The following is a 27,203-nucleotide window of genomic DNA, read 5'->3' on the forward strand; positions in this document are numbered from 1 at the left end:
GTTTGGTGTGGTGCCACAGTCCACCTTGTATATGGCACACACTGCTGTGAAGGTGCATTGCTAGTAGAGGGAGTGAATACTTAAGGTGGTGAATGGGGTGCGAGTCACTTTTTTCTGGCTGATGTTGAGTGCGAGTGTTGCTGGAGTTGCACTTATCCAAGCAAGTGAAAAGTATTCCATCACATTACTGACTCATGCATTGTCTATGGTGGACATGCTTTGAGTCAGGAGATGAGTCACTCGCTGTAGAACTCAGCCTCTAACCTGTTCTTGTAGTCACTGTATTTATATAACTAGTTCAGTTAAGTTTCTGGTCAATGATAATGCATAGGATATTAATGAGTCTATGACTTTAAGGCATTAGAGCAAGAACATATACATTTAAAATATGTACTGGTGTATCAGAACTATACTTTAAAGAGAGACTGTCATGGAATATAGTTTGATCCTCTTTTGAGTGCATTAGGATTTAATAGTCTCTAGAATAAAACAAGACTAGAAGCCTTGTTAATAAAGATTCAGGGTCTCATGTATAAAAAAAAACTTTAAACCTGAATTTGGTAGAAGTCACTGGCTGACAGGTACATAAATTTAATGAAAGACAAGCATCTAAATTCAGGTGGGTTACAAAACAAATCATAGAATCATAGAATGTACAGTGCAGGAGGCCATTCAGCCCATCAAGTCTGCACCAGCCCTTGGAAAGAGCACCATACCCAAATCCACACCTCCACCCTAGCCCTGTAACCCGAAGGGCAATTTAGCATGGCCAATCCACCTAACCTGCACATCTTTGGACTGTGGGAGGAAACCAGAGCAAACCCATGTAGACACGGCGAGAACAGGCAGACTCCGCACAGACAGTGATCGGAGACCGCGAATCAAATCAAGGACGCTGGAGTTGTGAAGCAACAGTGCTAACCACTGTGCTACTGGGCCATCTAACTTTAAATGTTGTGTAATTTCAAGAACACATTAAATATAGCTCTTGGGGTTAAAGGAATTAAGGGATATTGGAGGGGAAGACGACAGGATCAGGATCTTGAACTTGATGATCAGTCATGATCATAATGAATGGCGGAGCAGGCTCAAAGAGCTGAATGGCCTCCTCTTGCTTCTATTTTCTATGTCTGTTTCTATGAAAATTTGGCAACTTTCAAAATAAGCCTTGGATGCAAGGAAAGATCACTTGCAAGTCTGAAGAGTGTCCCAGCATCAACTAAATTCTTGGGGCATGACCAGTTCATCAACTCTTTTGGGTTTGTTTCACCTCTTTCTCCAAGAGAACAAGATAGAAGAGAAACAAATAATTTACAGTATCTGAGCATTTACCAGCAGCTACATAAAACCTTGCTTAGGCCGCATTTGGAGTATTGCATGTAGTTCTGGTCACATTAGAAGGACGTGGAAGCTTTGGAGAGAGTGCAAAGAAGGTCTGCACATTCTCCCTGTGTCTGCGTGGGTTTCCTCTGGGTGCTCCGGTTTTCTCCCACAATCCAAAGACGTGCGAGCTAGGTGGATCTTTCAAAGGGTGCAGACTCGATGGGCCAAATGGCCTCCTTCTGCACTGTAAATTCCATTAAATCATCACCAGGATGTTGCCTGGGCTCAGGGCTCAAGGGTATCGCCTATGAGGAGAGGTTGAATAAACTAGGATTGTTTTCACTGGAAAAACAGAGGCAGAGGGGAGACCTGATAGAGGTCTACAAAATTATGAGAATACATAGAACAGGGTGGATAGTCAGAGGCTTTTTCCAAAGCTGGAAGTGTTAATTACAAGCGGACACAGGTTCAAGATGAGAGGGGGCAAGTTTAAGGGAGATGTGTGGGATAAGTTTCTCAGAGTGGTGGGTGCCTGGAACACACTGCCAGAGGATGTGGTGGAAGCAGGCACATTAGCAACATTAGAGGCATCTGGATGGGTACATGAATAGGGAGGAAATATTGGGATGCAGACCGAATAAGGGCAGAGGTTAGGGCATCATGATCAGCATAGGCTTGGAGTGCGGAAGGGCCTGTTCCCATGCTGAACTTTTCTTTGTTCTTTGCTATTCAGCCGAGATGGGTTTATCCAGCAATATTCAAACTTCATTAGCAGAACTGCACTAATAGAGATTGAAGACAAAACAATTCTTGAAAAAAAATCCAGAAGGAGTTGAATGACTACGCTTGTTCCTACAAGTGACTGATCAAAATATGGCCCCTGACCAGAAGCCTGAAAATTTATTAAATTTTTCTGGAGTTTATGATGTTTTAAAACATTGGAACAAAACGTTTATGAAATGGAGACATTAAAAGAGAAACATTATGGTTTCCATTATTAGTTGTTAGCTCCCTTTCACTATTACAGAACAAGAACACAGTATTCAACTATACTTCATTCGTGCACACTAATGTGCAATAATAAATTAAAGCGGGTCCAATGCAATACAAAATACTTACAGTACACTCCTGCATTTCCTGTTCCTTGGTAGCTAGCCTCATAACAAGGATGTTCTCCCTTCGAGCAGACTCATGTTGCTGTTGTTTCAGCTTCTCTTCAGACTCTCTTAATCCACTCACATCATTTGCTGTCAAAACATGGAAGTACAAACAAATACACTATATTAATGAATCTTTGCTTAGGAAATAGTTTTCTACAGTGTATTCCCAACTATGATTTTGGTATAAAATGTAACCATGCCAACATACCAACGCAGGTGTGAAATTTTTATTATTCTCTCCAGTCAAGATATTAAACTGGCATGAGCTTAACCAATAGGTCTGGTTTGCTGTGGGCTTGGATTTAAAAGTTTCTTAAAGCAGTACCTCTAGTTTAGATTTATGCTGTTTTTATGACTTAGAAATCCAAAGCATGGCTTTGATTCCTATTATTCAATGCTAATACAATTCAATGTATGATTACGGTAAGTAAGATGAGAGGTTTGCTTCGGGGCGATGAATGAAATGATTAAATGTATCAAATTTAGCCTCTGATGGAAGTTAAAAGACAAACATTTGAAGAAATCAGAATGCAAAAATGGCAAACAACCTTTAAAACTATAAAGGAATTACAGCAAACAAATGGAACATGGAGATTAGAACTTTCTCCAAATGTGGTCTAATCAAAATTCTATACAAGTTTAACTTAACTTAATCAGTTCTGATGAAGGGTCATAACGATATGAAGCACTCACTCTCAGATTGTCTGACCAGAGTGTTTCCAACATTTTCTGTGTTTATTTATTAAAATTGCACTGTTTTTGAATATCTATTCCTCTAGAGTAAACTCTGCCATCAGAATTATATTTGCATTTTCCAAGGAATGTGCAGTCTCCCCCCGTCCCCATCAAATGCAACACCACAGATTTAAGCAATCGATAATAAAAACTATTAATGAAAGGAGGTGAACTAAGTGAACCAAGGGGATATCTGGCTCATGCAAATTGACTGCCAGAGATTGGCATGCAGAAATGTAGCCTTTAGGGTTTGGGTAGTCAGTACATTCCAAAAGGGGACATGTGATAGAGATTAACTTAATAATGCAAGGGAGAATCAGGTGGAATAAAAAGGTACCGAGAAGTAAAAAAGGAAATTAGAACGGCAAAGAGACAGTAAGTCATAAATTGGCATCAAACATTTAAAAAATCCCAGAGTCTTATTTTTGGCACATTAACAGCAAAACGTTCATGGTTAAGACAAAAGGTACTAAAATCAGTACTTTGCACCAGTTTAGTAAGGAACAGAGCTTGGCCAAAACTATGCTACATGATAAGATTGCTGATGCACTGGGTGGGACAAAAATATAACAGATGTTAAAGGCTGGCAGTATTTAGTGGATATGTCTGTCAGTCTAGATGGGAGCAGCCCAGTTTGAAGAGGGAAAGTAGAAATAGCAAATTGCCACAATTGCCTCATCACCATCAGATACAGATGCAGAGGGCTGCAAATTATGTCCACTTATCAAAAAAGGGGAGAAAGTTAAACCTGGCAACTACAGGGGAATGAGCCTAACATTGACAGTACGGAAGTTTTTATAAACATGGACTAATTTGGGGAACAAACAATTTGACTGCATTGCAGTTCTAAAACTTGGCAACAAAAAGGGTGAATGAGTGCAGCGCACTTGGAATTGTGCATATGAACTTTCAACAGGTATAAGTGCAACATGCTAATTTGTTAGTAAAGCTGAAGCTCATAGGATAAATGCAGAAGCAGCATTTATACAAAATTGTCTACGGGATTAAAAAATGTAGAATTATGAAGATAGCTCTTTTCAAGACTGGGGAAGGGTATAGAGGAGTTCCCATGATTCAGTTGTTTTTGGTATAGGAATCACAAAAGTGAAGGCATAATTTTGAAATTTTCAGCTGACATGGGAAAATTGTAATACATTCCAAAAGAACATAGATAAGATGTCAGATGTATTCAATGGAGAAATACATAGGTGTTACTTTTTGGTAGCAAGAATAAGGAGACAAACTCTAGAATTTTAAAGGAGGTGCAAGACCAGAGACACCTGGATTTGCAAAAATCCTTTAAGGTGACAAGAGGTTATGAACATACCAATTAGCAGCAGACATAGGCCACTCAGCCCCTCGTTCCTGCTCCGCAGTTCAATAAGATCATAGCTGGCCTGATTGTGACCTCAACGCCTCATTTTCACCTAACCCAGACAACCTTTCAACTCCGTGCTTCAAGAATCTATCTACCTCTGCCTTGAAAATATTCATCAACTCTGCTTCCATCACTCTTTGAGGAAGAGTTTCAAAGTCTCGAGACAATGATCCTTTGTTCTAGATTCTCCCACAAGATGAAACATCTTTTCCAGACCCACCTTGTCAGGACAGCCCCCCCCCCCCCCCCCCCCCCCCAAGGATCTGAATACAATTAACCCCCAATGTACAAACAAAGTGCGGAATGGCCTCCTTCTGTTCTATTTTATGTTTCCATTATTAGATTTACACATCTGGCTGGAGAAATCTTTAAAATAAAAAGTCCAGTGTTTTGGAAACCCATTAGAAATGCCTATTTTTGCTTCCGTTACGCATTGGCAATGGAAAGAGTGCTCTCCACAAGGACAGTATATCAAGATTTATACTGCATATAGAAGAAAATATGAACTCAACTTTATGCTCGACTCTTGTATCGGAAAGAGCATTGAAAATGTAGAAATGTATTATCTCCAGTAATTATCAGACCACATTTCCAATAAATACTCAATTATCAATTTACACCAGTCATAGGACTGTGTTAAATGTAATCTTTAAATAATTTTTACTCTCAATCTTTTAATGCCAAATACAATTATAGCCAGACACTCAAGCAAATTGCCTTCAGGTTTAAGAATTTGATCCTGCATACCACATGATAGCCACGGAGTGCAAATCAGATTTTTAAATTCTATCATGGAATGTGGGTTTCGCTGGCAAGGTGAGCATCTGTTGCCGATCCCCAACTGAATAGAGCGGCATGCCGCACCATTTCAAAGAACAAAGAAAAGTACAGCACAAGAACAGGCCCTTCGGCCCTCCAAGCCTGCGCTGATCATGCTGCCCGTCTAAACTAAAATCTTCTACACTTCCGGGGTCCGTATCCCTCTACTCCCATCCTATTCATGTATTTGTCAAGATGCCCCTTAAACGTCACTATCGTCCCTGCTTTCACCACCTCCTCTGGCAGCGTGCTCCAGGCACCCACTACCCTCGGTGTAAAAAACTTGCCTCATAAATCTCCTCTAAACCTTGCCCCTCGCACTTAAACCTATGCCCCCTAGTAATTGACCCCTCTACCCTGGGAAAAAGTCTCTGACTATCCACTCTGTCTATGCCCCTCGTAATTTTGTAGACCTCCATCAGGTCGTCCCTCAACCTCCTTCGTTCCAGTGAGAACAAACCAAGTTTAATTAACCTCTCCTTATAGCTAATGCCCTCCATACCAGGCAACATCCTATTAACTCTCTTCTGCACCCTCTCTAGAGCCTCCACATCCTTTTGGTAGTGTGGCGATCAGAATTGAACATTAGATCCCAAGTGTGGCCTAACTAAGGTTCTGCACAGCTGCAACACGACGTGCCAATTTTTATACCCAATGCCCCGGCCAATGAAGGCAAGCATGCCATATGCCTTCTTGACTACGTTCACCACCTGTGTTGCCCCTTTCAGTGACCTGTGGACCTGTACACCATATATGGAACAGTACAGCACAGAACAGTCCCTTCAAGATCTCTCTGACTGTCAATACTCTTGAGGGTTCTACCATTCACTGCATATTCCCTACCTGTATTAGACCTTCCAAAATGCATAACCTCACACTTGTCCGAATTAAACTCCATCTGCCATCTCGCCGCCCAAGTCTCCAAACGATCTAAATCCTGCTGTATCCTCCGACAGTCCTCATCATTATCCGCAATTCCACCAACCTTTGTGTCGTCTGCAAACTTACTAATCAGACCAGTTACATTTTCCTCCAAATCATTTATATATACTACGAACAGCACTGATCCCTGCGGAACACCACTAGTCACAGCTCTCCAATCAGAAAAGTACCCTTCCATTTGCCTTCTATGACCTAGCCAGTTCTGTATCCATTTTGCCAGCTCACCTCTGATCCCATGTGACTTCACCTTTTGTACCAGTCTGCCATGAAGGACCTTGCCAAAGGCCTTACTGAAGTTCATATAGACAACATCCACTGCCCTACCTGCATCAATCATCTTTGTGACCGCCTCGAAAAATTCTATCAAGTTAGTGAGACACGACCTCCCCTTCACAAAACTGTGCTGCCTCTCACTAATACAATCACTTGCTTCCAAATGAGAGTAGATCCTGTCTCGAAGAATTCTCTCCAGTAATTTCCCTACCACTGACATAAGGCTCATGACCTGTAGTTCCCTGGATTATCCTTGCTACCCTTCTTAAACAAAGGAACAACATTGGCTATTCTCCAGTCCTCCGGGACATCACCTGAAGACAGCGAGGATCCAAAGATTTCCGTCAAGGCTTCAGCAATTTCCTCTCTAGCCTCCTTCGGTATTCTGGGGTAAATCCCATCAGGCCCTGGTGATTTAGCCACCTCAATATTTTTCAAGACGCACAACACCTCGTCTTTTTGGATCTCAATGTGACCCACGCTCTCGACACTCTCTTCTCCAGACTCAACATCCACCAATTCTCTCTCTTTGGTGAATACTGATGCAAAGTATTCATTTAGTACCTCGCCCATATCCTCTGGCTCCACACATAGATTCCCTCCCCTGTCCTTCAGAGGGGCAACCCTTTCCCTGGCTACCCTCTTGCTTTTTATGTACGTGTAAAAAGCCTTGGGATTTTCCTTAACCCTATTTGCCAATGACTTTTCGTGACCCCTTTTAGCCCTCCTGACTCCTTGCTTAAGTTTCTTCCTATTTTCCTTATATTCCACACAGGCTTCGTCTGTTCCCAGCCTTCTAGCCCTGACAAATGCCTCCTTTTTCTTTTTGACGAGGCCTACAATTTCCCTCGTTATCCAAGGATCGTGAAATTTGCCATATTTATCCCTCATCCTCACAGGAACATGCCGGTCCTGAATTCCTTTCAACTGACATTTGAAAGCCTCCCACATGTCAGATGTTGATTTACCCTCAAACATCCGCCCCCAATCTATGTTCTTCAGCTTCCCCATGATAGTTATAATTAGCCTTCCCCCAGTTTAGCACTTCACCCGAGGGCGACGCTTATCCTTGTCCACCAGCACTTTAAAACTTACTAAATTGTAGTCACTGTTCCCAAAATGCTCCCCTACTGAAACTTCTACCACCTGGCCGGGCTCAGTCCCCAATACCAGGTCCAGTACAGCCCCTTCCCGAGTTGGACTATCTACATATTATTTTAAGAAGCCCTCCTGGATGCCCCTTACAAACTCTGCCCCCTCCAAGCCCCTAGCACTAAATGAGTGCCAGTCAATATTGGGGAAGTTGAAGTCTCACATCACAACAACCCGGTTGCTTTTACTCCTTTCCAAAATCTGTCTACCTATCTGCTCTTCTATCTCCCGCTGTAGTAAACTCCCAACATTGTGACTGCACCCTTCTTATTCTTGATCTCTACCCATATAGCCTCGCTGCCCTCTGAGGTGTCCTCCCGCAGTACAGCTGTGATATTCTCCCTAACCAGTCGCACAACTCGTCCGCTCCTTTTACCTCCCCCTCTATCCCGCCTGAAACATCTAAATCCTGAAATGTTTAGCTGCCAATCCTGTCCTTCCCTCAACCAGGTCCCTGTAATGGCAACAACATCATAGTTCCAAGTACTAATTCAAGCTCTTAAATTCATCTGCCTTACCCGTTATACGTTTTGCAATAAAACATATGCACTTCAGGCCACCAGACCCGCTGTTTTCAGCAACATCTCCCTGTCTAATCTTCTTCACTGCCATAGTTGCCCTATTTCCTAGTTCTCCCTCAATCTTTTTACCTTCTGACCTATTGCTCTGGTACCCACCCCCCTGCCATGCTAGTTTAAACCCTCCCGCGTGAGACTAGCAAACCTCGTGGCCATGATATTTATGCCTCTCCAGTTTAGATGCAACCCATCCTTCTTATACAGATCACACCTGCCCTGGAAGAGCTCCCAGTGGTCCAGATAACTGAAACCCACCCTCCTACCCTCTATCTTCCCATTTCTAGCCTCACTGGCACATGGCACAGGGAGTAATCCCGAGATTACAACCCTTGAGGTCCTGTCTTTTAACTTTGTGCCTAGCTCCCCTGAACCCCTGCTGCAGGACCTCATCCCTCTTCCTGCCTATGTCGTTAGTACCAATATGTAGCACGACCTCTGCCTATTTGCCCTCCCCCTTCAAGATGCCCGCTACCCGTTCTGAGACATCCTGGACCCTGGCACCAGGGAGGCAACGTACCATCCTGGAGTCTCATTCACGTCCACAGAAGCGCCTTTCAGGGGTCAGTCCAGAATCAAGCACATTGCTGAGGGTCTGGAGTCACACGTAGGCTAGTCCAGGTAAGGACAGGAAATTTCCTGAGACTAGCTTTTTAATTTGAGATTATTAATTAATAAAATTTAAATTCCACCAGCTGTCACAGTAGGTTTAAGCTTTTGCCCCCAGAACATGAGCCTTGCCCTCTGAATTAACATTTCAGGGACATTAACACTGTGCTACTGTCGCATCCTATATATTATGTATTCAGCAACAGTTCCTCAAAATAAGTGGCTGAGTCAAAATGATGTGTAGTGCTGTAAAGTTTCTCTATTTAATCAAGTTTGAACAATTCCAAATTGCCAATAAAACTATTTTATTACCAATTCTACCACTAATTATTTCAACATGAGCTCGGTATGGAGAAGTAAGAGAATTCTTAATAATAATAATCTTTATTAGTGTCACAAGTAGGCTTACATTGCAATGAAGTTACTGTGAAAATCCCCGAGTCACCACATTCCGGCACCTGTTCGGGTACACAGAGGAGGAATTCAGAATGTCCAATTCACCTAACAAGCATGTCTTTCGGGACTTGTGGGAGGTAACCGAAGCACCCGGAAGAAACCCACGCTGACACAGAATACGTGCACATTGCGCAGTGACCCAAGCGGGAACTGAACCCAGGTTCCAGGCACTGTAAAGCAACAGTGATAACCACTGTGTGACTACGCTGCCCTTATAAGTAATGAAGTTGTTAAATTAGTAATTATGAAATAAATCTAAGCAATTGAACTTGGAGCAAAAGCACAGCAAGGAAGCAACTTTAAAATATGACAGTACCCTTGGCTTAGAGATGAAATAGCAAATAAATAAGTGAAAAAGTAGCAAGCCTGAGGATCAGGGTAGTTCAGAATTCAGGAGGATCAAGGAGGAAAAATAAGAGTATGAAAGCAAAGTTGCAAACAACTAAAGCAGATTGTAAAACGTCTGAAACAGGAGAATTTATAAAAGAACAAGGAAATGGCAGAGCAATTAAACTAATTTAGTCCTGTCTTCACAGAGGAAGACACAAATAACTTCCCACAAATGCTAGGGAACCAATGGTCAAATGAGGAGGAGGAATTGAAGGAATGAGTATTATTTTTTTTAAAGTGGAAAAATTAATGGGACTGAAAGCAATAATTGATGCTAGATCAGTTGTTCATTTTAAAATTGAAGATAGATCAATTTTTGTTAAGCAAAGGTATTAAGGGATGCAGGCCAAAGGCAGGAATATGGACTTAGGCCAGATAAATCATGACCACATTGAATGACAGAGCAAGCTTGAGGGGCTGAATGGCCTACCCCTGTTGCTATAAATACCCTGGGCCTGATAATCTGCATCTATGGATACTAAAGGAGATGACCATGGAGTTATCATAGAATTTGCAGTGCAGAAGGAGGCCATAAGGCCCATCAAGTCTGCACCGGCTCTTGGAAAGAGCACCCCACCCAAGGTCAACACCTCCACCCTATCTCCACAACCCAGTAACCCCACCCAACACCAAGGGCAATTTTGGACACTAAGGGCAATTTATCATGGCCAATCCACCTAACCTGCACATCTTTGGACTGTGTGGGGAAACCGGAGCACCCGGAGGAAACCCACGCACACACGGGGAGGATGTGCAGACTCCACACAGATAGTGACCCAAGCTGGAATCGAACCTGGGACCCTGGAGCTGTGAAGCAATCGTGCTATCCACAAGGTTACCGTGCTGCCCAAAGTTGGTTGTCATCTTCCAAAATTTTGTGGATTCCGAAACAATCCCAGCAGATTGCAGGGTTGGTTATCAGACTGTGGAGTTACAGTTACCACCCTTATTTTAAAAAAAAGGAGAAAACAGGAAATTACAGGCCAGTTAGCCGAATATCAATAGTAGGGAAAACTAAAGGATGTAATGACAGGACATTTAGAAAAGATCAAGAAGATGAAGAGAATTAGACAAAGTCAACATGGATTTATGAACAGAAAATAGTGTTCGACAAACCTCTGGAGTTTCTTTGATGGTCCAACTAGCAGAAGAGGCAAGGGACAATCGTATGTGGTGTATTTAGTCCCATGTAAGAGGTTGCTTGAGTCCCAGCTATTCACAATATACATCAATGATTTGGATGCAATGAGTTTGCTGACAACAGAAAATTTGATGGGAATGCAAGTGGTGAGGATGTTAAGAGGCTTTGAGGCAATTTAGACAAGTTCAGTTAGTGGGCAAATACATGGTAGATGCAGTATAATATGGATAAATGTGAAGTTATCCACTTCAGACGGAGAAACAGAACGGCAGAGTATTATTTAAATGGGGACAGATTGGGAAATGTTGATATATAAAGAGACCTGGGTGTCCTTGCATACTAGTCACCAAAAACAAGCAAGCAGGTGCAGCAAGCACAAATGGCTTTCTTAGAAAGAGAACTGGAGGACAGGAGCAAGCATGTCTTACTATATGGGCAGCATAGTGATTCGCACAATTACTTCATAGCTCCAGGGTCCCAGGTTAGATTCCCGGCTTGGGTCACTGTCTGTGCGGAGTCTGCATGTTCTCCCCGTGTCTGCGTGGGTTTCCTCCGGGTGCTCCGGTTTCCTCCCACAGTCCAAAGATGTGCAGATTAGGTGCATTGGCGATGCTAAATTGCCCTTAGTGTCCAAAAAGGTTAAATGGGGTTACTGGGTTATGGAGATAGGGTGGAAGAGTGGGTTTAGGTAGGGTGCCCTTTCCAAGGGCCGGTGCAGACTCTATGGGCCGAAATGGCCTCCTTCTGCACTGTAAATTTGATGATTCACAATTGCTTTCACAGCTCCAGGGTCCCAGGTTCGATTCCCGGCTGGGTCACTGTCTGTACGGGGATAGGGTAGATACGTGAGCAGTGGGGTGCTCTTTCCAAGAGCCGGTGCACTCGATGGGCCGAATGGCCTCCTTCTGCACTGTAAATTCTACGATTTTATAGCTGCACAGGGCCTTCGTGAGACCACACCTGGAGTAGTGTGTGCAGTTTTGCTCTCCAGACCCAATAAAGATACACTTCCTGTAGAGGAAGTGCAGCAAAGGTTCACTCGACTGATTCCTGGGTGGCAGGATTGTCATACGAGGAAAGATTGGGTTGACTGGGCCTCTATTCACTGGAATTAAGAAGAATTTAAAAGAACGAGAGAGGATCTCATTGAAATGTATAAAATTCTGACAAGACTGGACAGAAAGGATGGAGGAATGTTGTTCCCTCTGACTGTTGGGAGGGGGGTCTAAAACATTGGGTTAACAGTCTCAGGACATGGGGTAGACCATTTAGGGCTGAAATGAGAAGAAACATCTTCACTCAGAGGGTGGTGAAACTCTGGAGTTCTCTACCACAGAAGGCTGTGGAGGTCAAGCCACTGAATCCATTTGAAGAGGAAGTAGATAGGTTTCTGGGCCATAAAGGAGTCAGGAGTGATGGACAGAGTGTGGGACATTGGCATTCAGATAGATCAGACATGAGAATATGGAATAGTGGAGCAGACTTGAAGTGCCAAATGGAGCAGCACAGCGGTAGTGGTTTGCACTGCTGCCTCAAAGTTCAAACGACCCGGGTTCAATTTTGACCCAGTATGACTGCCTGTGTGGAGTTTGTTTGTTCTCCCCGGGTCTGGGTGGTTCCCCCAGTTTCCCCGTTTTTCTCCCACAGTCCAAAGGTGTGCAAAGATTTGGATTGGTCAAGATAAATTGCCCCTTACTGTCCAAAGGTTGGGTGGGGTTACAGCGATGAGGCAGGGGAATGAGCCGAGATAGGGTGCTCTTTCAGAGGGTCAGTGCAGACTCAATCGGCCAAATGGCTTCATTCTGAACTTTGGGATTCTATGAACTGACCACCACCCAATTACCAATTGCAGCTATTTTGATTAAACAAATTGTCTTCTGGTTAAAGTCAGTTATGAACAAACTAAAGAAACTTACAGCTGAGCTCTGAACACTTGGTCTCTAATGCATGCACATAGACTTCTTGCTGTTTCCATCTAGAGGAAGGAAGGGAGGCATACGTTAAGACACAAACATTTCCTATGCAAACACAACAAATAAAAACTACAGCAGTTTAATTCACACATAGAAGCAATGTTATTCACACCAAGCTTTTTCCAACATCCAATTAAATATCGTGGATCTGTATTCATCTACCCAGCTTGATTCTGTAAATATTTTGTAACAAAAATTAACCAGTTACAGGCAGAGGGTGCAGGCATGAGCCTAGGTAGGAGGCTCTTTCAGGAGGTTAGTGCTACGTCGATGGGTTGAATGGCCTCCTTCTGCACTGTCGTGATTTGATGATTCTAGAAAAGTAGGAAAGCTTTACTGCAGCTGCACAGTGCTTCACGAGACCACACTTGGGAGTAGCGTGTATGTTTTGGTCTGATTTGAAAATAAAATAAAATAAAATTGTGTCATCAATTCATGTGCGCGCGCCCACACACAGCTCGAGGGACACGTGCGCCCACACAACGCGAGGGGCGCACACACACAGCGATCTGAATTGCTCTGCAGAGAGCCAGCATGAATTTGATGGCCTGAACAGCCTCCATCTGGTTCATAAATTACAGCATGACAAGGGTTTCAGGAGCTTGTGAAGAATTAAGATCTCAAAGATGGCATTTTAAAAATGAATTTCACATATCTGGGCATCGCTGGCTGGGCCAGCACTGACAGCCCATTTCTATTTACCCAATAGAAGGAAGTAGTGAGCCACCTTCTTGACTGAACGGCTGCAGTCAATATGTTGTAGGAACACATAGAATGCTGTTGACAAGGGCATTCCAGGATTCTGACAATCAAGGGGACTGGCGATGTAACTCCAAGTCAGGAAGGTGTGTGACTTGGATGAGGAACTTGCAGATTGTAGTATTCCTATTAACTTACTGACTTTGTCCTTCTAAATAAGACGGTGCTGTCGAAAGATGCCTGATGAGTGTATCTTGCAGATAGTATAGAGTACTGCCGCAATGGTGGAGGGTATCAACGTTTAAGAAAGTGAAATGAAATGAAAATCGCTTATTGTCACAAGTAGGCTTCAAATAAAGTTACTCTGAAAAGCCCCTAGTCACCACATTCCGGCACCTGTTCGGGGAGGCTGGTACAGGAATTGAACCGTGCTGCTTGCCTGCCTTGGTCTGCTTTCAAAGCCAGTGATCTAGCCCTGTGCTAAACCAGCCCCTAGAGTTCTAGAGTGTTGCTGGAGCTGCACTCATGCAGGCAAGCGGACAGTGTTCCATCACACTCCTAACTTGTGCTTATAAATGGTGAAAAGGTTTTGGGTAGTCCGGAGGAGAGTTACTTCCCACAGATGCCCAGCCTCTAATCTGCTCTTGTAGGCACAGTATTTCTATGGCTGGCCCAGTTCAGTTTCTGGTCAACGATAACTCTCAGGATATTGAGTGTGTGGGGGTGGGTTGGTGGAAAGAGTTGTTTGAACTCTCTCCTTGGAAATGGTCATTGCCTGCCACTGGTGTGTCACAAATATTACTTGCCACTTATCAGCCCATGTCTGAATGTTGCCCATTGTTATGGGCCAGGGTGTAGAGAGCCCCAAAGTGTATCATGGAGTTCACCTGACCCACAACTTTTAAGATTGTGGTTATGGGGAGCACACGGGCCTACTCTGCAGGTGCGATGCAACAGAAATCTACAGTACTTTTAAATTAAAACAATGTTTATTTCTGAAACCAGTTAACACTTTATAAACCCACAGTGAACATCTTAACAACTATCACCACCAATAAATCCCCCAAAGAATATAGTACTCTCTAAGTAACACTTAATCTTTCCTTGCAACATCCATAAGACAAAAAGAACCCTTTGTACAGAAAGACATCAGGTTTAACTTCACTACTGAGAGCAGTCAACACTCTGAATTCACCAAATTATCTAGAGATAATCTTTGGATGGCAGAGAGATCAAAATTACACCTTCTTTGGCTGGCTGCAGCTCCAACACTAAAACGAAACTAAAAAAACAGATACACCCAAGCTTTTTGTCAAAGCGAAACTAAAAAGCAGAGCCAGAGCTCAGCTCCTCCCACACTCTCACTCCCTGCAGCCACTTGAGCAGACAAACATTTCTTAAAGTGATATTCCCATGACACCAGGTCTTGTTGAATATGAACACAAGCTCTTCAGTATCTGAGCTGTCACAAATGCAACTGAATATTGCATATCCCTACTTGGCATTATGACGTTAGGAATGTCATTGATGAAGCAGCTGAAGATAGTGGGGCCAAGGACACTAACCCGAGGAACTCCTGCAGTGATGTCTTGGACAACAACCATTTTCCTTTAACATAGAACGATACAGCGCAGTACAGGCCCTTCGGCCCTCGATGTTGCACCGACATGGAAAAAAACTAAAGGCCATCTAACCTACACTATGCCCTTATCATCCATATGCTTATCCAATAAACTTTTAAATGCCCTCAATGTTGGCGAGTTCACTACTGTTGCAGGCAAGGCATTCCACGGCCTCACCACTCTTTGCGTAAAAAACCCACCTCTGACCTCTGTCCTATATCTATTACCCCTCAATTTAAAGCTATGTCCCCTCGTGCTAGCCACCTCCATCCGCGGGAGAAGGCTCTCGCTGTCCACCCTATCTAACCCTCTGATCATTTTGTATGCCTCTATTAAGTCACCTCTTAACCTTCTTCTCTCTAACGAAAACAACCTCAAGTCCATCAGCCTTTCCTCATAAGATTTTCCCTCCATACCAGGCAACATCCTGGTAAATCTCCTCTGCAGCCGTTCCAAAGCTTCCACGTCCTTCCTATAATGAGGCGATCAGAACTGTACGCAATACTCCAAATTACTTTGTGCTGGGTTATGTCCCAAATCAGCTCTTTTATCCAAGTTGGGCCAAAGCTGTAATATGTTCAGGAGCTGAGGGGCAGGTTATCAAGCAAGTGCTTGATATCACTTCCAATGACCACCTCCATCACTATGCTGACAATTGAGGATGCAGACTGATGGGGTTGGTTTATCCTGACAGGATATACCCAGGCAAGTTTCTACATTGCAGCGTACCCACCAGAGGAAGGAAGTGATTTCACTGGAGAAGGTGCAGAGGAGATTTACCAGAATGTTGCCTGGGCTGTATTGTTTCAGCTATCAAGAGACTGGATAAGCTGGGTCTGTTTTCCCTGGAGCAAAGAAGGCTGATGGAGAACTGATTGAGGTGTATAAAATTAAGAGGGACATAGATAGAGTGGATAGGAATTTGTGCATGAGTCGTGGGAGAAGACATATCCAGGATGAGGCACAGCCAGAGTCAGTTTTAAACTTGGGAATCTAAAGCAGAGTGTGAATTCGATGCAGAGCGGGAAGAGGTGCTCTTTGCTTTTTCTCCTTGCTTTGTAACAAATCTTCAGAGTGTTCTTGCCCTGCTGCAGCTGAGGCTATAAGGGAGAAAGCCGATTGATAAGGAGTTGGTAAGATGTTAAGTGTTACAACTTTTATCACTTATAGTTGAAAATACTTTTGTGGTTTATAAACTGTAAGGACTCTAATTGGCAGTAACACGGACAAGGAAAGAAGGGCCATAAAGAATTGGATTTAATCTAATTTCAAGCATCTTCTATAGGCTTAATTTAAAGGAATAAGTCATGGCAGGAGAGCCAAAAGCCTTGGTTTGCTCCCCTTGCTCCATCTGGGAAGCTGGGAACATATCCGGTGTCCAGGACCAGCATGTGTGCAGGAAGTGTCTCCCAGCTCCTGGAACTGGGATTTTGGAGCTGGTGTGTTGGCTGGAGACACTGTGGAGCATCCTCAAGGAGTGTGTCGTGGGCCAATAGCATGTATAGAGAAGTAGTCACACCACAGACTCAGACTCCGCAGGCAAGAGGGAATGGGTGACCACCAGACAGGGCAAGAGAGCTACGCAGGCAGTAAAGGAATCTCCCATGTCCATTACCCTGCAAAACAGACATATCGCTTTGGATACTTGAGGGGAATAACTTCTTAGGGGAAAGCAGCGACAGCCAAATTTGTTGCACTGCGGTTGGTTCTGCTGCAGAGCGGAGGAGTAAAAAGCGTGGAAATGCAATAGTTACATGGGATTCAATTGTAAGGGGAATGGACAGGCGTTTCTGTGGCCGCAAACGAGACTCCAGAATGGTAGGTTGCCTCCTTGGTGCTGGGGTCAAGGATGTCTCAGAGTGGTTGCAGGAGGGGGAGGGTGAACAGCCAGTGGTCTTGGTGCACGTCAGCACCAACGACAGTTTTTAAAAAAAGGGATATGGTCCTAAAAGCAGAATATAGGAAGTTCAGAAGAAAGTTGTGAAGTTGAACATCAAAAGGCAGTGATCGTAGGATTACTACAGTACCAGTGCCACGTGCTATTCTGAGTAGGAGCAGCAGGGTTTATCAGATGAATACATGGCTGAAGAGATGACATGAGGGGGAGGGTTTCAGATTCCTGGGGCATAGAACATAGAACACTACAGCGCAGTACGGGCCCTTCGGCCCTCGATGTTGCGCCGACCTGTGAAACCATCTGAAGCCTATCTGACCTACACTATTCCATTTTCATCCATATGTCTATCCAGTGACCACTTAAATGCCCTTAAAGTTGGCGAGTCTACTACTGTTGCAGGCAGGGCGTTCCACACCCCTACTACTCTCTGAGTAAAGAAACTGCCTCTGACATCTGTCCTATATCTCTCACCCCTCAATTTAAAGCTATGTCCCCTCGTGTTGGTCATCACCATCCGAGGAAAAAGACTCTCACTGTCCACCCTATCTAACCCTCTGACTATCTTATATGTCTCTATTAAGTCACCTCTCAGCCTTCTCCTCTCTAACGAAAACAACCTCAATTCCCTGAGCCTTTCCTCGTAAGACCTTCCCTCCATACCAGGCAACATCCTAGTAAATCTCCTCTGAACCCTTTCCAAAGCTTCCACATCCTTCCTATAATGTGGTGACCAGAACTGCACGCAGTACTCCAGGTGTGGCCGCACCAGAGTTATGTACAGCTGCAGCATGACCCTGTGGTTCCGAAATTCAATCCCCTTGCTTATAAAGGCTAGCACACCATATGCCTTCTTAACAGCCCTATTAACCTGGGTGGCAACTTTCAAGGATTTATGTACCTGGATGCCGAGATCTCTCTGTTCATCTACACTACCAAGAATCTTGCCATTAGCCCAGTACTCTGCATTCCTGTTACTCCTTCCAAAGTGAACCACCTCACACTTTTCCGCATTAAACTCCATCTGCCACCTCTCAGCCCAGCTCTGCAGCTTATCTATGTCCCTCTGTATCCTATAACATCCTTCAGCACTATCCACAACTCCACCGACCTTCGTGTCATCTGCAAATTTACTAACCCATCCTTCTACACCCTCTTCCAGGTCATTTATAAAAATGACAAACAGCAGTGGCCCCAAAACAGATCCTTGCGGTACACCACTAGTAACTGAACTCCAGGATGAACATTTGCCATCAACCACCACCCTCTGTCTTCTTTCAGCTAGCCAATTACTGATCCAAACCGCTAAATCACCTTCAATTCCATACTTCCTTATTTTCTGCAATAGCCTACCGTGGGGAACCTTATCAAACGCCTTACTGAAATCCATATACACCACATCAACAGCTTTACCCTGATCCACCTGTTTGGTCACCTTCTCAAAAAACTCAATAAGGTTTGTGAGACATGACCTACCCTTCACAAAACCGTGTTGAGTATCGCTAATCAACTTGTTCTTTTCAAGATGATTATAAACCCTATCTCTTATAACCTTTTCCAACATTTTACCCACAACCGAAGTAAGGCTCACAGGTCTATAATTACCAGGGTTGTCTCTACTCCCCTTCTTGAACAAGGGGACAACATTTGCTATCCTCCAGTCTTCCGGCACTATTCCTGTCGACAAAGACGACATAAATATCAAGGACAAAGGCTCTGCAATCTCCTCCCTGGCTTCCCAGAGAATCCTAGGATAAATCCCATCTGGCCCAGGGGACTTATCTATTTTGACATTTTCTAAAATTGCTAACACCTCCTCCTTTTGAACCTCAATTCCATCTAGCCTGGTCGACTGAACCTGAGTGTTCTCCTCGACAACATTGTCTTTCTCCAGTGTAAACACTGACGAAAAATATCCATTAATGCTTCCCCTATCTCCTCTGATTCCACACACAACTTTCCACTACTATCCTTGATTGGCCCTAATCTTACTCGAGTCATTCTTTTGTTCCTGATATACCTATAGAAAGCCTTAGGGTTTTCCTTGATCCTATCCGCCAACGACTTTTCGTGTCCTCTCCTCGCTCTTCTTAACTCTCCCTTTAGGTCCTTCCTGGCTAACTTGTAACTCTCAAGTGCCCTAACTGAGCCTTCATGTCTCATCCTAACATAAGCCTTCTTCTTCCTCTTGACAAGTGCTTCAACTTCCTTAGTAAACCACGGCTCCCTTGCTCGACAACTTCCTCCCTGCCTGACAGGTACATACTTATCAAGGACACGCAGTAGCTGTTCCTTGAAAAAGCTCCACATTTCGATTGTACCCATCCCCTGCAGTTTCCTTCCCCATCCTATACCTCCTAAATCTTGCCGAATAGCATCATAATTGCCTTTCCCCCAGCTATAATTCTTGCCTTGCGGTATATACCTATCCCTGCCCATTGCTAAAGTAAACATAACCGAGTTGTGATCACTATCACCAAAGTGCTCACCTACATCTAAATCTAACACCTGGCCGGGTTCATTACCCAGTACCAAATCCAATGTGGCCTCGCCCCTTGTTGGTCTGTCTACATACTGTGTCAGAAAACCCTCCTGCACACACTGCACAAAAACTGACCCATCTATAGTACTCAAACTATAGTATTTCCAGTCAATATTTGGAAAGTTAAAGTCCCCCATAACAACTACCCTGTTACTCTCGCTCCTGTCAAGAATCATCTTTGCAATCCTTTCCTCTACATCTCTGGGACTATTCGGAGGTCTATAGACAACTCCCAACAGGGTGACCTCTCCTCTACTGTTCCTAACCTCGGCCCATACTGCCTCAGTAGACGAGTCCTCAAGCGTCCTTTCTACCGCCGTAATACTTTCCTTGATTAACAATGCCACACCCCCCCCCTCTTTTACCATCTTCTCTGTTCTTACAGAAACATCTAAATCCTGGAACCTGCAACAACCATTCCTGTCCCTGCTCTACCCATGTCTCCGAAATCGCCACAACATCAAGATCCCAGGTACCAACCCATGCTGCAAGCTCACCCACCTTATTCCGGATGCTCCTGGCGTTGAAGTAGACACACTTCAAACCAGCGTCCTGCTTGCCGGTGCCCTCTTTCGAACTTTTAACCCTATCCCTGACCTCACTACTCTCAGCATCCTGTACACTGGGACTACAATTTAGGTTCCCATCCCCCTGCTGAATTAGTTTAAACCCCCCCGAAGAGCACTAGCAAATCTCCCCCCCAGGATATTGGTACCCCTCTGGTTCAGGTGAAGACCATCCTGTTTGTAGAGGTCCCACCTACCCCAGAATGAGCCCCAATTATCCAGGAAACCAAAACCCTCCCTCCTGCACCATCCCTGTAGCCACGTGTTCAACTCCTCTCTCTCCTTATTTCTCACTTCGCTAGCACGTGGCACGGGTAACAACCCAGAGATAACAACTCTGTTTGTTCTAGCTCTCAGCTTCCACCCTAGCTCCCTGAATTTCTGTCTCAAATCCCCATCTCTCTTCCTACCTATGTCGTTGGTACCTATGTGGACCACGACTTGGGGCTGCTCCCCCTCCCCCTTAAGGATCCCAAAAACACGATCAGAGACATCACGAACCCTGGCACCTGGGAGGCAACATAGGGACCAGTTCTGAGGGAGATGGGACCAGTACAAACTGGACAGGTTACACCTTGGCAGGACCAGGACTGACGTCCTACGTGGAGTCCGAGGCGGAGTACTTGCTAGAGTCGTTGGGGAGGGTTTAAACTAAAAGGGCAGGAGGATGGGAATTTAGGCAAGGAATCAGAGGAGGAGAAAACAAGGACACAAATAAAAGACAGAAAGAGGAATAAGAAGTGATAGGCAGAGATTCAAACAGGGCAACAGTGAAAAATATTGGGAGCGAGACAAGTAATGTTAAAAAGAGAAGCTTGAAGACTTTGTACCTTAACACTTGGAGAATTTGAAATAAAGCAGATGAACTACCGTATATACTCGTGTAACATGCGACTTTTGAGCACCTAATTTGAAGCCTAAATTTCGGGGGTCGCATGATACGCGAGGTACAAAAATCGCGGGTGTGAAATGCTGGCCAAGATAAGTCACATTGCATCCAGTAGTTAATGAAACTGTTATACAGGTATTATTTTTGAACATAATGATATATGAAACAGGAACACATTGGTTATTTAACATTTATTAAAATCATTAAAACAAACTAATGCAGGTGAACTAAAATCCTTCGAATTCGCTTTCATTGTCATCGTCATCGTCAAATAAAGCTTGGAATTCTTCTTCATCGAGGCAGTCGTCATACTGATCATCTTCCAGGTCTTCAATATTTTCATCCTCTTCTCTTACATCTTCGAATAAAGCATCATCTTCACTTCCATCCAAAGCATTTGCTATTCCACATTTTTTAAATGCTTTAACGATCAAATCGCCATCTATCCCAGCCAATGCCTCTTTTACCCACAAACACAATAGAGCCAAATCCGGAGCCTTCATATTCCCTACCTTCGTAAATGATTTCTCTCCTTCCATCATCCAGTCATTCCATTTCTTCCTTAGATTGTCTTTAAATGGCTTATTGATGGATACGTCCAGTGGCTGAATGACGCTAGTCAAGCCAGCTGGAACGATCGCTATATTGGTGTTCGCTTCGCGAACAGCTTTCACAACGGCATCCACTCGATGTGACCTATACATATCCCAAACAAGTAAACTTTTTTGGCGTAGTAAACCACCTGCTCTTGATTCCCAAACTCTCTTCAGCCAAATCATGCAGCCATTATCGTTCATCCAACCTTTTTCATGGATATGGACAATGATACCACTTGGAAATTGTAGCTTGGGCATTAATTTCCGTTTGAAGATGACCATTGGAGGAAGTTTCGTCCCATCTGCCATACACGTTAGTACAACCGTAAAATGTGTCTTTTCATGCCCTGTAGTTTTGATAAAGATACTTTTTTCGCCGACTTTATTAACGGTTGAGTTTGATGGCATATCAAAATTCACGGGTGTCTCATCCATGTTTCCAATGCACGATAAATTATAGCTGTTAGCTTTGCGATGTTTGATAACAAATCTATGAAAACTTAACACTTTTTCTTCTAATTCTTTTGGGAGTCTCTGTGCAATTTTTGTTTTTCTTCTCAACACAAAGTCATGTCTTTTCATGAACCGCGTACACCTTCCGGGACTTGCAGTAAACTCACGAATGCCCATGTTTCTAGCTTCTCGTAAAGCATAAAGTCTTATTTTAGATCGTGCTATTATGTAACCATTTGCCCGATTTTCGGACACCCACTTTGAGACTTCATCTTCTAACTGCGGCCAATGACATTTCGACCCGCAATTTGCGCATTTATAGGAAGGACTTGCCATCAATTGTTCTTTTTGCTTTCTCCAGTTTCGGACACAGCTTTCTCCGACACCAAACAGGTTTCCAGCTTTAACATTGTTGCTTTGTTCCGCTTCGGCAACAACTTGCAGTTTCAATTTGGCTGTATATTTCTTCGCTGATTTTTTCTCCATTTTTGCTAAGGGTCGATTGTGTCACCTGTTAGGTACTGTGACTGTTTATTATCGGGTTTAGTTCCGTGATTAGAAACAGCAAAACAGCTGCTTCTCATTCGGCAGTTTTAGGCGGAAAGCTTACCTGAGTGTCAGTTGTCATGTAAAAAAAGTGACTCGCATGATACATGAGGTATACTATAAAAGCATGTTTTTGGGCCGAAAATTTAGGGGTCGCATGATACGCGAGATCGAAGGCTACGCGAGTATATACGGTAATTGTGCAAATACAACTGGTATGATATAATTGGCTGCAGGTTGACCAGGGATGGAAACCAGAGATGTCCAGGGTAATTCAGTATTTAGAAAGGACAGACAAAAACGTAAAGGCGGTTGAGTTACAGTGCTGGTTAAAGAGGGAATTAAGACAATAATGAGGAAGGATATTAGCTCTGACAATATGGCATCTGCATGAGTAAAGCTGAGAAACACCAAGAGGAGGAATTCCTGGAGTGTACACAGGATGGTTTTCTGAACCAACACCTTGAGGAACAAACTAGAGAGCATGCCATCCCAGACTGGATACAGTGTAATGAGAACGGAATCGCTGGCAATCTAGTTGTGCGAGACCCCTTAGGAATGAGTGACCATAAAATGGAGAGTGAAATAATAACATGGAGCATGAGGGGCCTCAACGGGCCAGTGAAGAGATCCAGAATCCGTGCCATTCTCAAGAATCTGAGGAGACACACCTAAGAGAGAGGGACTGACTGCAGAAGGGCCAGGTGGGACAAACGTTTAATTCATGATTCGACACCAGGACAAAGGGGGGCGGCCATACTAATCAACAGGACAGTTTCATTCATGCAGTAACTGACCCAGAGGGACAATTTGTTATGGGCAGTGGGACTCTGGAAGGGGCTCCATTAGTCTTGGTAAATATATATATATATGGCCTGCACTGGAACAATGCAGAATTTGTAAAGAAGGTGATGGCCGAAATCCTGGGCCTCGCCACCCACCGACTTATCACTCTGTTTGGGGTGGTGGGTGGAAAGGGAAGAGAGAGAGAGCGAGAGGCAGAGAGAGAGAGGCAGAGAGAGAGAGAGAGGCAGAGACAGATGCAACCCCAGGACAGGCACCATGTCAGGCATGGCATGTGAACTTAACGCCTCCATGGAGCAGGTTTGGGGGGGGGGGGTGTAAACCCATGTAGTTTCAACCGCCCAAGCAAAAAATTATCCTCCCACGTTCACAAGGTCTGCTCACAGTTTTTTTATTTTGCAAGGAAAATGGTGCTTCCAGGGGGTAACAAATGCAGAATATTCCGTGATTGTAATCTCCGACCGCGTCATAGCTGGGTGGTTGGAAAAGGAACGGGACCAACGCCATGGAGGCTGGATACAGTGCTCCTCGCCGACATGGAATTCTGCACACAAATATCCCACATCACCGACAGTTATCTATCCTGCAACTGCAACGGGTAGGTCTCACCCTCCGCCTCTGGGAGGTAGTGAAGGTGATGATCGGGGATGAAATCATAGCATATAGGGCCCTAAGTACAGGAAAAAAAAGTGCAGCCATGCAGAGGCTGGTCGACTTCATACCGGAGGTGAATCGGTAAACTACACAGCCCCAATTGTGGAACTCAATTGTGGAACTGCTGGCGGAGAGGAAAAAGCTGCAGGTGGAATTCGACCTGCTCTACACACAGAAGACAGTCCACCAGCTCCGCCAGGCATGGGGAGCATTCTACAAACATGGAGACAAGGCTAGTTGCATGCTGGCACACCAGTTGAGAAGACAGAAAGCCGTGAAAGAGAGCGAAAGAGAAAGTTAGGGCCAAGATTAATAAGGTCTTTACTAACTTTTACCAAGGGCTACATGCCGCCGAAACCCCGGAGAGGCCCTCAGGAATGGAACAGTTCCTCAACAGACTGGGTATACCGGTGATGGGGGAAGGACAGGAAACTAGTGAAATCGTGGAATGCATTAATTCCACGCAATCATGGAAAGCACTGGGACCGGATGTGTTCCCGGTAGACCTTTACAAACAATTCTCAGCAGCACTGGACCCGCACCTGTGGGAGATGTTCAATGCCTCACTGTCAAAGGGAGCTCTGTCACCCACACTGGCCCAGGCCTCTATCTCATTGAGCCCCAACAGAGTGTGGAGCATACAGACCCATATCTCTCCTAAATACTTACGCAAAAGTCCTTGCAAAAGCTCTGGCAAGGGGCCTGGAGAGCTGCCTACCAGGTGATCACGGAAGATCAGACCGAGTTTGTCAAGGACAGACAACGATCAAAAGCCTTTGATCAAGAAGAATGGAGGTACCACATGGAGGTGTTCGAATGGTATAGTTCTGGAGCGTGATTCACCATGTGGGCGAAGCTCCTGTATAACCTCCGGCAGCGCGCATGCTGATGAACATCACCACCTCACAGGGGAACGAGGCAGGGGTGCCAGTTACCCCGGCTGCTGTTTGTACTGAAAATCGAACTGCTATCACCATGAAGATCAGCGGACTGGTGGGCAGGTATTTGGACAGGGAGCAGAGAGCATAGAGTCTGCTTATTCTATGCGGATGTTCCGGTTCTTCTATATGTCGAACCACCAAGACAGGATGCGAAAGATAATCGGACACCATAGGAAGTTCAGTGACTCCTCAGGTTACAAACTCAACCTGGGAAAGAGCAAAATCTTCCCAGTTAAGCCCCTAGAGGGAGGAGCGGAGTTGGAGGAACTGCCGTTCAAAATAACCCAAACCAAGTTCAGGTACCTGGGGATCCAAGTGGCCCACACCTGGAAACTCTCCAGCCTCATGGAGGAGGTGGAAAGGGACCTGCAAAGATGGGACCTACTCCCTCTTTCGCTAGCGGGAAGGGTACACGTGCTCAAAATGAATGTGCTGCCTAGGTTCCTCTTCATATTTAGATCATTAATGATCTTCATCAGAGAGAAATAGTCCCTGGGTATGCAAGTTCACCTTGCAGCGGAGCAACATATGGGACGCCTGGCTCTACTGAACCTCCTATTCGTCCACTGGGCAGCACACACAGAGATAGTGAGTTGTTGTCTAAGGAAACTGCAGATGGACTGGGTCCAATGGAGGAGTTCTCTGCACGGGATCATCCGGGAAAATTTGCATACGTGCAGTGTGGTCAGCGTAAGTTGAAGGTGGTTTGTGAAGGGGCTTTTCTCAATTGACAGCTTTACCCGAAACACTACTTACGTAGTGTCTCCCACCCATCCTCCTCGTCTAACCAAAAAAAAAGTTCTGTCCGTCGGATTGCTAATCTAACAAGTTTTGTTTTAGTTTTCAGTAGTTGGGAAGTTAGTTCAGTGGGAATGGAGGTTAGGGCAGTTGAATGTTCCTCCTGCAGAATGTGGGAGGAAAGGGTCACCTCGAGTGTCCCTGCTGACTACATCTGCGGGAAGTGCACCCATCTCCAGCTCCTCGAGAACCGCGTTAGGGACCTGGAGCTGGATGAACTTCGGATCATTCGGGAGGCGGAGGGGTTTATTGAGAGGAGTTATAGGGAGGTAGTCACACCTCAGGTAAAAGAAGATGGGTTACCGTCAGGGGAGGGAGAGGGAACCGGCAGGCAGTGCAGGGATCCCATGTGGTCGTTCCCCTCAATAACATACAGTTTTGAATACTGTTGCGGGGGACAGCTTACCAGGGGTAAGCAATGGGGCACAGGTCTCTGGCACAGAGTCTGTCCCTGTTACTCAGAAGGGAAGGGAGAAGAGGAACAGAGCACTTGTCATTAGAACATAGAACATAGAACGATACAGCGCAGTACAGGCCCTTCGGCCCTCGATGTTGCACCGACATGGAAAAAAAAACTAAAGGCCATCTAACCTACACTATGCCCTTATCATCCATATGCTTATCCAACAAATTTTTAAATGCCCTCAATGTTGGCGAATTCACTACTGTTGCAGGTAGGGCATTCCACGGCCTCACCACTCTTTGCGTAAAAAACCCACCTCTGACCTCTGTCCTATACCTATTACCCCTCAATTTAAGGCTATGTCCCCTCGTGCTAGCCACCTCCATCCGCGGGAGAAGGCTCTCGCTGTCCACCCTATCTAACCCTCTGATCATTTTGTATGCCTCTATTAAGTCACCTCTTAACCTTCTTCTCTCTAACGAAAACAACCTCAAGTCCATCAGCCTTTCCTCATAAGATTTTCCCTCCATACCAGGCAACATCCTGGTAAATCTCCTCTGCACCCGTTCCAAAGCTTCCACGTCCTTCCTATAATGAGGCGACCAGAACTGTACGCAATACTCCAAATGCGGCCGTACTAGAGTTTTGTACAACTGCAACATGACCTCATGGCTCCGGAACTCAATCCCTCTACCAATAAAGGCCAACACACCATAGGCCTTCTTCACAACCCTATCAACCTGGGTGGCAACTTTCAGGGATCTATGTACATGGACACCGAGATCCCTCTGCTCATCCACACTACCAAGAATTTTACCATTAGCCAAATATTCCGCATTCCTGTTATTCTTTCCAAAGTGAATCACCTCA

The 27,203-nt window shown here is 44.7% G+C and overlaps 1 protein-coding gene across 5 annotated transcripts in view; it reads right to left on the reverse strand.

The window, feature by feature from the left end:
* Positions 1 to 27,203, reverse strand: part of LOC119969103 (WT1 associated protein) — a 110,258-nt gene that overhangs the window by 57,343 nt on the left and 25,712 nt on the right. For all 5 annotated transcript variants that reach the window (XM_038802322.1, XM_038802345.1, XM_038802338.1 and 2 more), the window contains 2 exons: positions 12,870 to 12,928; positions 2,443 to 2,570 (listed from right to left, as the gene is read on the reverse strand). In XM_038802322.1, coding sequence (XP_038658250.1) covers positions 2,443 to 2,570; positions 12,870 to 12,928 — 187 coding nt within the window. The remainder of the gene's footprint in view (positions 1 to 2,442; positions 2,571 to 12,869; positions 12,929 to 27,203) is intronic.

Source organism: Scyliorhinus canicula, chromosome 1 (genome assembly GCF_902713615.1).
Source record: "Scyliorhinus canicula chromosome 1, sScyCan1.1, whole genome shotgun sequence".
In the NCBI taxonomy this organism is placed as follows: domain Eukaryota; kingdom Metazoa; phylum Chordata; class Chondrichthyes; order Carcharhiniformes; family Scyliorhinidae; genus Scyliorhinus; species Scyliorhinus canicula.